This window comes from Penaeus vannamei, chromosome 15 (genome assembly GCF_042767895.1).
Source record: "Penaeus vannamei isolate JL-2024 chromosome 15, ASM4276789v1, whole genome shotgun sequence".
Classification (NCBI taxonomy): domain Eukaryota; kingdom Metazoa; phylum Arthropoda; class Malacostraca; order Decapoda; family Penaeidae; genus Penaeus; species Penaeus vannamei.
The window spans coordinates 12,122,144-12,134,643 of NC_091563.1; the positions used below are offsets into that span (position 1 = coordinate 12,122,144).

At 42.2% G+C, this 12,500-nt stretch overlaps 2 protein-coding genes across 5 annotated transcripts in view; both read right to left on the reverse strand.

Annotated features, from left to right (window-relative positions):
* LOC113817754 (uncharacterized) overlaps nt 1-1,987 on the reverse strand; it is a 9,978-nt gene extending 7,991 nt beyond the window's left edge. Inside the window, exon 1 of the mRNA XM_070130130.1 lies at nt 1,874-1,987. Coding sequence (XP_069986231.1) covers nt 1,874-1,987 — 114 coding nt within the window. The remainder of the gene's footprint in view (nt 1-1,873) is intronic.
* Nucleotides 1,988-5,359: 3,372 nt separating this feature from the next.
* GEFmeso (Guanine nucleotide exchange factor in mesoderm) overlaps nt 5,360-12,500 on the reverse strand; it is a 360,178-nt gene continuing 353,037 nt past the window's right edge. For all 4 annotated transcript variants that reach the window (XM_070130437.1, XM_070130438.1, XM_070130436.1 and 1 more), the window contains 9 exons: nt 11,559-11,675; nt 11,047-11,359; nt 10,735-10,890; nt 10,441-10,536; nt 10,052-10,181; nt 9,633-9,799; nt 9,311-9,418; nt 9,029-9,205; nt 5,360-8,910 (listed from right to left, as the gene is read on the reverse strand). In XM_070130437.1, coding sequence (XP_069986538.1) covers nt 6,388-8,910; nt 9,029-9,205; nt 9,311-9,418; nt 9,633-9,799; nt 10,052-10,181; nt 10,441-10,536; nt 10,735-10,890; nt 11,047-11,359; nt 11,559-11,675 — 3,787 coding nt within the window. In that variant the 3' untranslated portion in view covers nt 5,360-6,387. The remainder of the gene's footprint in view (nt 8,911-9,028; nt 9,206-9,310; nt 9,419-9,632; nt 9,800-10,051; nt 10,182-10,440; nt 10,537-10,734; nt 10,891-11,046; nt 11,360-11,558; nt 11,676-12,500) is intronic.

A 12,500-nucleotide genomic window follows, 5' to 3' on the forward strand; every position in this document is an offset into this window, starting at 1 on the left:
TATGCTGTGTTTACCATCATTAAAGCCAATTTACCATTAATGGTCAGCGGACCCTGATAACAATCCGTTGCCGCAATTTCTCTGTTTACACGAAGTAGAAGGAGGAGGAGGGGGAGCTGGAATATTTGTAGTAGGAGGTAGGTGTAAAAAGAAGAGATGGAAAAGGGGAGACAGAAGAGAAAAGGGGGTGAGGAGGAGGAGGAGGAGGAGGAAGAGGTAGAGGAAGAAGAAGAAGAAGAAGAAGAAGAAGAAGAAGAAGAAGAAGAAGGGGAAGGAGAAGAAGCAGATGGAGAACAAGAACATGTGCATATATACAGTGCATACATACAGTGCATGCAAACAGAACAAAAAGAAAACATGAGGAGAAGGGAAGAAAGAAGAGAGAGAGAGAGAGAGAGAAAAAAAAAATAAAAAAAAAAAAAAATATATATATATATATATATATATATATATATATATATATATATATATATATATATATATATATATATATATATATATATAGCATTCTTTATGATTGTACAAGGGACAAACGGTTTTCTTTTACCTGTAAGGCAGTAACAACAAGAGAAAATGATTGTCTTCTCGGCTCATACAATCATTTTTCCTTTGTAGAACCATCAGAGAGATGTACCGAGAAAAAACTATTTATATACAGAGCCAGCAGCCGCTTGCCATGATTGCGTTATTCTTATAGTAAACGCACTTACGACTGTGTGCTTACATCGTTTCGTTGCGATAAACGTTCCACCAATGTTATTTCCAGCCATTCATACATATATTTTGCGGTAAACAATGTTACCTTTTCTTCTTTTTTTCTTCTTGTAGTTAATGTGTAAAGTAAAAAATACTTTTCGTTCTATATCATCCCTTATTCTACGAAAAAATACAGAACATAAATTATATGCGAGTTCCCTTCAGTTATCATAAGGCAATAACGTCTATTTTGTTCTCTTTCTAACGGACATATTTTTTTCTTTATCTTTCGTCCATTTTTCATCACAGTCTCGACGACCATAAACGCGCACAAATTGCTTTCTGTCAGTGACGTTAGCATCTTCCGAAGAAGAGTTACTAATGAGAAGATGTGGAAATTAGGTTAACATATATTTCGGATGCAGGCGCAGCTTTGTGTCCGATTCCTTGGGTTCATAACTGGATTTTGGAAATGCCGGGATTCAATTTCTAGACCTGGATGTTTCTCTTGATTGGAGGATATTCCATGAGCTATTTCAGCAGTGGGGCGAGATTGATGTGATGAGCGGATAAACGTTATTTTCTTCTTTTCTGTTTTCAGAATTCCAAACAAGGAACAAGTATGTATGCATACATAAACAAGCAAATTTAGACACACACCTGGGCTGGAATTCTACGGAAATCCGTCTGCTAAACGGAAACAAGACGAAAGACGGATGGTTACGTCACTACGGAATTTCTTTCCGAAAGCCTTATTTTTGTTATTTTGTATTACTACAGATGTTTTGATGCAAAAAAAAAGTGTTTAGAACAATAATGAAATACTTTCCCATGATTAAAAAAACATGAAAATCGCTGAAACCATCCTGGTATGAACTGATTTAATGTGGCAGACCGAACGTCATCGCGTCGGAAATTATATCCGATGTCACTTCAGCTGGTCTTCTAGCTGGGCCTCACCAAAGGCAGAGCCACGGTCTCACCGAGTGACTTTAAACCTTCAGTCCTACATCACACTCACTATGAATAGTCGTATACTTTTTAGATAAATCGTTTACATTTTCAATATCGCATTTTATTTAGTTATACATCTAATACATTTTCTATAAAGAGTTTCGGGCGAATTTTATGTTATTGAATGTTACATTACTGGCTTGGTAATCTATTTATTGTATACTGTTTCATGTAGTTCAATGAACAAGAAAGTAACGCAAGGAATCTCATAATTACCAGACTTTGATCCTACGCACTGGAACTGAAATCTAACATTCTTCCGTTTTTGATAGTGCATGGTCCAATATTATTAATTAAATCCGTTTTCTTTATTATCTGATGTTTAGAGAACGCAGAAATGCTGCTACGGAAAAGCTGACAGCCCTGACACACACACCTGTCCGTCAAGACAAGAACCCCGGGGAGCAACAAAAATCAGAAACGAGGATGGTGCAATATGATATCCTTGTACGTAAATATCTCGGTGATGTGAACCTTGCGTAAAATAGAAAAATATAAACACACACACACACACACAAAAGAAACATATTCATTGAATTACCACCAAAAGGTGATGTCTACGATAATGGTTATCATCCTGTCTCAGGCCAGAAACTATCAGCCCAATGAATAATAATAGTAATGATAATAATGACAATAACAATAACAATAATCAATAGTAATACAATCGGTTTTGAAATGCATTCCATACGAACAGAATTCTGTAAAAATTTCATACAATAGTAGACACAATATTTGTTTCAAATGAATTTCTTTAAGGCATAACTTGGTCGTACTATCAGTAGCATACAGCCAACGCTTTGTTATATGATAAACAATTCCTCCAACCAAACTTTCATATTCTTTTCATGGACAAGACTGGAGTAAAATTTTGGTGATAGACATCAAATAAGAGGAACGAAATGTGACTAACTAGCAATATACTTTGTAATGATATTTTTCTTAATGCAGTATTCATAGGTTAAGACAGGTATACAGACATACGCACCAGTTTCCAGTTAATCACCAAAACCAGTTAACACGTTTAGGAAGACAGAAAATATCAAAATGGACCACTGGCTGAGAACCACTTGCCCAGAGCGTCGTGTACCCTGAACGAAGCTTCAAACCTTATCTGGCTATTCGTGAAAGAATTCGAAACTTTTTATGAGATTTTTCCATGGCTCTACAAGACTCCAAAGTAATTCACACCAATCAATGCCAGACACACACCAATTACATTACCTTTAAGAAGCGAAATAAAACATGATTTGGTTATTGCAGCACGTAAATACGTGACTACGTTTATACATACATACATACACAGCTATATACATACATACGCACCTTATACAAATGCATACATACATAAATTCCTATATGATATTACAATATCAAACATACATACATACATACATGCACATATACATGCGTGCGTGTGTATTTGAATACATACATAATATATATATATATATATATATATATATATATATATATATATATATATATATATATATATATATATTCACATCCATATAAGTAAACACACATAGATACACGCACACACACACGCACGCGCACACACACACACACACACACACACACACACACACACACACACACACACACACACACATATATATATATATATATATATATATATATATATATATATATATATATATACGTACATAAGAATGACCCATATATATCCAAAGTTTTCATTTGGTTCTCATGTGGGGAATGCGTTTTCAAACGTTATCTGATGATTGAGAGAAGAGGAATTGACTACTGGTACGGAAGAAAAGCCCCCCGATTAGTATCCTGCGTTTGTGAAACAAAACAGATGGCGGCGTCTTGAAACGGAAAGATAATACCACACTCAATTAGGTCAAGTTAGGTTCATAGTTATTACCCGGAAAGGACGTTTATATGCGCATACGCATGTGTGTGCCGTACGACTAACCGCGAAAAATCGGACACGGGTGCCGTACGCGTAACTTGGGCCTATCTTAAATCCGTGACAAACGATTTAAAGTTCCCTATTTTCAAGTAATAGTGGAGAACTCGAATTTAACTTCATTATGATTACGAAGATTTATAAATACAACCCATACCTCGCTTAAAGGACGAATAATAACACTTGGGTCTATTAGTTTGGACGATATTCAGAAATTCAGTTAATCATGCTAAAACTATCATCTCTGTCTATAAATGGCCCAAATAGTAGCCTGGAGAGAAAGGCTCTTAGCCTATGGAATGCAGCTGTTAATATGGTGCGGGAACGTACATTGAAGCGGATCTTCATACCTATGACAGTTCAGATGCCATTCTCGCGTTGGCAAGATTGAACAATATATTGTGCTAGAGAACAAGCTTTAAGGGAACCGTGTTATGCGCTACTTCGTCTGTCGTTCTTCATCCTCGGAGAAACAACTCAAGAATGATGCATAAGGAAACCAGGGACATATCGTCGCATTCTTCGGATGCCAAAGCTTCTGTGTTCCATGATGTATTTATTCCACGACCAAATGAGATACAGATTAGTTCATTGCCAGGTAAATGCCACTGAAGAAATCAGTGTTTGATTGTCACTTCATCAGTGCTGTCTAACTGCAGCTCAGCAAAGGTGTCATTGACCACAATGCTTAATGCTTCGAGTGGACACCGATGTGTATATCAAGGAAAATGGTCATCTTTCCATACATTAGTTTAAAGGTTGTGTGACCTATCGTATGCCGGTGGTTGAATGGAGGAAGTTCAATTGAAGCGTACTGGGCAGTAAAGCCATTTAATCAGTGTATATATATATTTTTTTTACAGCCATGGGGCTCACACATTCAGGTTTTCCGTTTGTAACTATGAATAAACACACTGCAGAAACTTTTAAGCTGAAGATTAGAGGACACAAAACAACCTAAATTATGTGATTTTGGAAGAACCACCGTTTTTTGACAAAGGAAATCATGTTCTGCAGTATAAATAATTTTTTTAAGTGCAGACTATACGTGATTTAAATAGTTTCTGAAATATATTTAGGAATCATAAAGAAAATGATTAAAACTATATATATATATGTATATATATATATATATATATATATATATATATATATATATATATATATATATACACACACACACACACACACACACATATATATATATATATATATATATATATATATATATATATATATATAATATAGATATATATATATATATATATATATATATATATATATATATATATACACACACACACACACACACACACATATATATATATATATATATATATATATATATATATATATATATATATATATATATAATATATATTATATACAATTTATATGTGTGTGTGGATGTAAGTGTTAGTGATATGGTTAAGGATAGTCTATCATGTCATTTACAAGAAAGGTAAAGGAGAAATTGTTTTTTTTCTATATACTGTTCATTAAATATAAATCATAAGGAACATGATTATTTACCTTTAAGTAATTTTTCTCGTCAGCTAATGGAAAGAAGATTATCTGCGGTCAAGACATTCATTATATGAAGAAAATCTGTTTTGTATTTTCCTCTTCCGTATAGTAGATACGACTTATTTATTATATTTGATTGACAAAAGTAATAAATGATCATAACATATGAAATAAAAGAAGCACTTCGTATTGTATTTTTTATTAGAACATTATAGTATGTATAAACTGTACATAGGTTCTTTGCTTTATAAAAGCACAAAAAGGATCCTTACATTAACATCCAAATGTAATAAAAAGTTCCCGTATAATAATGTACCAAAAGAAAACAATCATATAGAGTTCACTCCCGCCAGGACAACGGTGATAATCTTATGGGTGCTAAGACTGAACAAAAAAACAGGATTTTGAGCCTTAGGATCAATAAGGATTCCCACCGCTTCCCGCAATCGTGACACTGTACACAATCACTGAGTGACAGAGCATAAGAGAAGGTGAGGATTAAAACATAGAATCTTTAGTTAAAATTAATAGCATTCAATTATGGGGGAAAGCCATCACATGGAACTAGAAATGAAAGCAAATCTCAATTAATAATTCAATAATGCATATTTAAAGCACCAACAAAAATAATACATATAGGTCAAAAACTTCTAGTAAAATGGAAAGAAACAATAACAAAGTATAATAAAGCCGAAAGGTATTAATTATAAGGTAAAAAATGAGTTTAAACTTGAAGAGTAATAAATGCAGGATTTCGAAAGTTTTTGACCTTGATTTATTTAACACTATGCCGTAAAGAGATTGTCTTTGACTAGTTTGTATGAAAAAACCAATTGTGCAGCAAAGTCAATGCCTTTTCTCCACGTTCGTCTTCACTGGATAATGCAATGGCAAGCTCATCTATTTTGAATATAAGTTCATAGAACTTACTGAAGGGCAAAAGGGTTTCGGGAAACTTTTGGTTCGAAATGCAGCTTTAACATTCAAACCCTCTGGTAAGGATGTCCATCGGTTATAACTTTTCACGATCAAAAATTAGTTTTCATTTGTCGCAGAACATAGTATTTTACTGTTTTAACACAATGCACTTTATTGTCTGTGAGCTATTACGCCATTAAATAGCATGTTCCACACATACATACATACATACGCATACACGCACACACATGTATGTCCGTGTGTGTGTGTACATACATACATACATCTTACTATCACACGTCTGTTTCCGCTTGTAACTTCCCTATAACATGTCGCACCCAACCCCTGGCAACGCGCGGTTCATCCAGCTCCTCCACATCTTGGCACGTCGGCGGCAGTGGTGACGCCCTCTCACTCCCTGCTGGACTTTGCGTTCCAACAGAGGCAGGCAGTGGAGACTCGGGCGTGAGTGAGGGGCGCGGGGAGAGTCTGGGTGGTACTGAGGACGACCTAGTCACGGGTAAACTAAGGGGAGATAAAGTAATGGGATTTTTTATAATAGGGGGAGTCATGAGAGAGGGGGATCTCGGCGACCGAGAGCTCCTGTCCGCACTGTTTTCTCTCTCTGGGGTTCCTCTGGGGGACGTGCTGGGCTCTTCTCCGTCGTCCCCCTTGAACCGACACACCTCTAGCTCCTTTCGGCGGTCGTCCAGGCTTCGGAAGCCGTCGAACGAGGGACTGCTGTTTTGGTCGTCGCGACTGGATTTCGTGCACTCCTCCAGGTTCTTGAGCTGCTGCATGATAAGGTTCCCGCACGGGCGCTTGGTCTTTATGCTGTCAGGCTTGGCGGGGACGGGGGGCGGGACCTTCTTCGACTGAGGGGACGACCGGGGGCTGATGGATGCCACGCCGCTGGAGGACGTCGACTCGGCCTCCGCGGCGGCCGACGACTCCTCAGGCGTCACCACGATCTCGGGGGAGGCATGGCGGCTGGGGGACACAGCCTTTTTCGTGACTTTCGTTGAAGATCTGGGGGAGAATTTCTTGGAATTGGGGGTCTTGGACTTGGGACTAGTGGATGGCCGCTCCTGATTCAGGCTGTTCGGGGGTGATTCCGTGTCTTCGGGGTCGCTGTAGATGGCACTGTCTCGGAATATCTCGGTCTCCAGGTTCTCTATCGCCTCAAAGGATCGTTCATAATAACTGTCGGCTGAGGCGTCGCTGTCGAATGAAGGGGTTTCTTGGTTTTCCTCATTTTCCTCTTCCACATTAGCCATGTTATTAGAGACTTCAATGCCTTCTAAAAATTTCGTATCACGACTGGAAGACGAGGAGGAGGACGAGGAAGATGTGAGGATGGAGGAGGAGGAGAGAACCGAGTCGGGTCTGAGTTCGGACTTGGGTTTCTGGTCAAGAGGTCGGATTCTCGGCACGGCATAGTCGGAAGGCTCGTTCGTACCAGCCAAACGAGCCCCGATACTCGAACTTCCCTGCTTGTACATCGGCAGGGCGTACACGTTCTCCGTTGGGGACTTGGGGACGGGCGCTTTCTCGATATCCTCGGCTCGGATCTGCTTGATGCGTTCCTTCAGGGTTTTGGAACATTGTCTCGCCATGTTGTACACCATTTTACTCGCTCTCTTATCCACGCCCTTATCAAGCTCACTCTCAATTGAGTAATTGTAGACAGAGCCTGAAGGTTCTGACACGGTTTTGTTATTTCTGGGACTCGTGATTTTGTTTAACACAGTCTTTAAGGTCGACTTATTATTAGTAGACTTGTAAATCTTGTGCTCGGGGTGAATGCTGAGGATGTTGTCCATGCTCATGTGCGGCGTCATGGAGTAATCCGTCATATTGTCCTCGGTGTCGTAGGGGAACCGCTCGCTGCACCGTCTCGGAGGCCGGGGCTGGTTGAGGTACTGCTCGAGCGCGCTTAGGCTCACCTCGTTGCTGTTGTAGAAGGCGATGGTGACCGGGCGCTCGCGGTTCTCCCGTGGGCTCTCGTCGCGCACCCACACTTCCGGGGGCTTCGACGTCTCCGCGGGAGCCGTGTGGGGCTGGGGCGTGAGCTGCGCCGCCGAGACGTAAATATTTTCGTGGTTATTCGATAGACACTTCTCCGCGGAGAAGGACTGAGCTCGCCTTAACCTCGGCCTCTCTAATGTCGCCGTGGGAGTATGTGAGGTCTTGGCTTGCTGGAATGCGCCGCTCTGCCTCTTCTCGGGGCTCTTCCCTCTGATCGTGCTCCAGATGTTGAGCAGATTGTCGTAATTCGAGTTCATTTTCTTGAGTGTTGGCATCTTCTTGAAGCTGAGGTCGGACGACGATCTCCTCACAGGCTTCGTCTTCTTTTCACTAGACAGAGACTTGTTATCACACGTTTGGTGCACTGAGACGGCACTGCTGTAAATCGACTGGCATTCACTACTGGAAACATTGGCACTTTCAGTGTGCGTGGCACACTCTCCCTCCTTGCCCATGCCATTGAAATAGAAGTCCACATAGTCGCCCACGTCCTCGTGCCGGAGCGTGTCGCCGGCGTCCGAACCTGCGTACGAGCCATTGGCCTTGAAGGGGCCGTCCTCGTTCTCCGTGTCGGACGTCTCGTAGCGGAGCGGGAGCTTCCTCATCAAGCCTCGGCGCTGCTTGCTCAGGAGAAGCTTCTGCAGCTGCAGTTTATTCTGAAGGAGCTGGCTGATGATCTCCTCGAGGTTTTCTCCGTTTTCGCTGCCTTCTTCGTATTCCCTGCCCGTCCTGTTCCCTTCTCCGTCCTCTCGCTCGTACTCGGACATGGAAACTCCGTCAAGGGACACCTGTGGAGCAGCAACAATTCACTTTTAAGAACATTTTGTTGACCATTCCTTCCTTAAACTAGTAAACCGCCATTATATCAAAATCACCACAAAGGAGGCACGCGGTGAAAGCACTGACCTCGGGAGTGGCAGGTCCGGTGGGTGTGGCTGCGTCGAGGGACTGCGGTTGCTCGCCTAGGCTGGGGGGCGGGGTGTCCAGCGCCTCGTCCAGGTTGATGGTGGAGGCCAGCGAGAGCGACTCCCGGCTGCCGATGCCGGGCTCTGAGCGGCGGCGCCCCCACATCGTCAACTTCAGCTGTAAGGAAAAACAGACTTAATATCCCTGATAAAATGTATTTTTTTTATAGGAAATAAGTGTTTGCCGAATTAAAGAGTGGAAAGATTTTTTTTCCTAATTTACCTTGGGCTTCTCACACGACGTCGGCGCTGAGGTTGTTGACACCTTCCGGTCCATCTCTTCGTCCTCGGTATCTCTGGTGCGGCTCACGCTCCGGCTTCGCGTCACCTTCTGCGAACAGACGGAATCAATAAATAATTTTTCATACATTATCACTTTCCAGGTGAAACAAACTCTCAAAATCTCCCCAAAACAAGTGTGTGCGTGTGTGAGTTATGTGAATTCTGTGAGTGCGAGTGTGAGTGTGTGCGCGGTCGCGATAAATTGCATAAGTTCCCTTGAGAACAAATGCCAAACGAAGTGCATCAAAGCTTTTCTGACTTACTTCTTCTTTCTCCTTCCTCGTTCTGCTGGGTCGCCGGAGTCTGAGCTTGGTGTTGAGTCCTCCCTCAGACGATCTCCGCCGTTCCCGGTCCACCTTCCTCTTCTCCAGGTACTCAGGGGCGTGGTGCGCTCGCCGCCCGCTGCTGCGCACTTCCGACATCAGTACGTCTGTTGGAAGGTTTACACCATTACTATCGAGCTCATCAGTCCACGTACAATGTGTAGATACCACTAAATAAAACCTTTTCCAAGTAATAATTATAATAATAATCTTGAAAAAAATGCTGAAGAAAAACATAAAGAACAGCAAAAAAAGAGAAGAAAAACTACAAAATACTCTTCCAACTTAACAATAAAAAATCTGAAGAAAAACAAAAAAAACAGAGAAATAGAAAAAAACACTTCTCCACCCGTACTTACCGTCAGGCTTGCTCTGGCCGAGTTCCATGACCAGCTGCCGGGCGTGGGCGGGTATGTTGGCACTGTAATTCTCCAGGATGACTCTCTTCAGCTGCAGCGTCCACTCTCTCTTCTGCTCCAAGCTCCGCGCCTACAGGAAAACACGAAGACAATCAGTTACCTTTTAGTGCATGAGAATTCGTTATCGAATACGTTCGTTAGAGAATTCATTATCGTTTCAAAAGCATGGATGAGTGAAGAAATGGTTATCCCTTTCATGTACGTAAAATTGAAGGTATTTAATCATCATCTAAAGGAGGAAAGGGATTTTTCACGCTATTAATCAGCAAAAATGAGCCGTTCATACTGAAATAGAACGAAGATTAACAGGCATGTTATGTGGCCCTTACCTCGAGGGTGTACTGCATTCTCGGGTTGTCGAACGGAATCACGTGAAAGCTGAGGGGCTCTCCGGGCACAGACTCGATCAACATCAAGTTTGAACACTGAAAAGAAAACAAATGTGTGATTGTTATGCTGATATTTCATACACACACACACATACACGCGCATACACACGCACGCACACACACACACACAAACACACACGCATATATATACATATATATATCACATGTTATTATAATAGTAAAGAAGAAATAACAACCCCGGTTGTCTTGCTGTGACGTTGCGAGATTACTCACCAGAATGTGTGTCTTGTACATAAGAATATTTTCCTCCTTCTTCTTGGCGATAAGGATCATTTTGTCGAAGAGGAACACATGTCGAAGGCCCTTCGCGCCCCACATTCTGAACGTTCCCTCCGCTGCCAGTTCGCCGTAAGTAGTAAGATCTTCAAACTGTTGGAGAATAATCGTACATTGATCATCGCATAAAAACAAATATTTCTTTCTCTATGACATTTAGCAGAGCTTACTTTTCTCCAGCGAAGGGTTCTATGCAGTTCTAGCACCTTGTACATTACGAACTGACGAACAAACCCGGGACGCGCTCACCTGCCAGCCGTAGAGCAGCGACTGAATCTCCTGCACTCTGACGGCGTGCTCGTGGCGCCGCTTCATGTCGTTGATGTGGTGCGCCATCCCCGTCATGGCCGAGAGGGCGTTCCAGATCTCGGAGTAACCACTGCATTCCTTCTCGAAGTGCTTGACGATGTTTCCGAGGAGGAGGTGATACTTGAGGATGCGCTGCACGGGCTTGAGGAGATACGAGCCGAGAGGCAGGGTGTGGCCGAGGGCGAGTTGCCGCTCGCGGAAGGCTCGCACGGAGGCCTCTCCGCGCATGAGCTCGGTCAGTACCGACACCGTCCTGGACACAAACAGACAAATGAAATGATGGGCACAACATGATAGGTTAATAACACAAGCTTAAATGCAAATATAAAAAGTACACAAATACTAAGTCCACAACTGAAAGCCACTTCTAGAAGCCTTTTCTTTTTGCGTTCTCTAAGCCTCCTTTTCGAGGCACATCTGGGTCAGCGACGCCGGGATGTCGCGCGACTCACCTGGGATAATTGGTGCAGTATTGCGTGTAAATCGCGAACCCGTTGTTGTTCCTCACGAAGCAGCGAGCCACTTCCACGGGGTCCACACCACATGCCTCCAGCTCGGACAGGAACTCCCTGAAACGCACATCGAATTCACATTAGGAAACGCATTCAAGCCATCAACTTTCAATGCATCGTATAGATCAAAAGAGAAATTAATAATAGGAACTAAACAACGCTCTCTATGTCCCACTGCCTACTTCCTTCCTCTTCCTTTCTCTCCAGACACGCAGCGGCAAGCACTTAATGCAACGAAGCATTCACAGAACACGGAGGCACTTGTCGCTGCCACTCTCCTAACACGAGGCTATCATTACGCATGCAACAGGAGCCATGTACCTCTCGCTGGAGTCTCTGATCATTTATCTTAAAAGCACCTACATAAATTTGCCATCCCCTTTGACCTTTATCTTGTATTCTTTGCGAAGAAAAAGCAAATTCCAATGTGAATGTAAAAAATAGTGATATTCTTTATCTAGCTTTTCTTACCATCAACTCCTCACTCAAAAATGATAAAGTAAAAATAAATAAATAAATGAATCCTCATGACCTTTCCATCTCTCCCACTCCCCTCCTTCCCCCCTCTCCCCAAGCGATCCTTAATATCTCAAATGAGCAGTTGTAAAAAGAGAAAGAAGCCTAATACAAGTTTCATCGCCGGAGTCTGTAATCATTCACCTCCCGCTCCGTCTGCAGGGTCTCAGGACCTCCTCCTTGTCTCCGGCGTGCATGAGGATTCCGAGACAGGGGCACGGGGGAAGGAGAGGGAGAGGGAAAGATAAAGAGGGGGGAAAGGGAGGGAGGGAGGGAGGGAGGGAGGGGGTGAGGAAGGAAGGGAGGAAGGGAGGAAGGAGGATGGAAGGGAGAGGGAGAGAGAGAGAGAGAGAAAGAGAGGAAGAG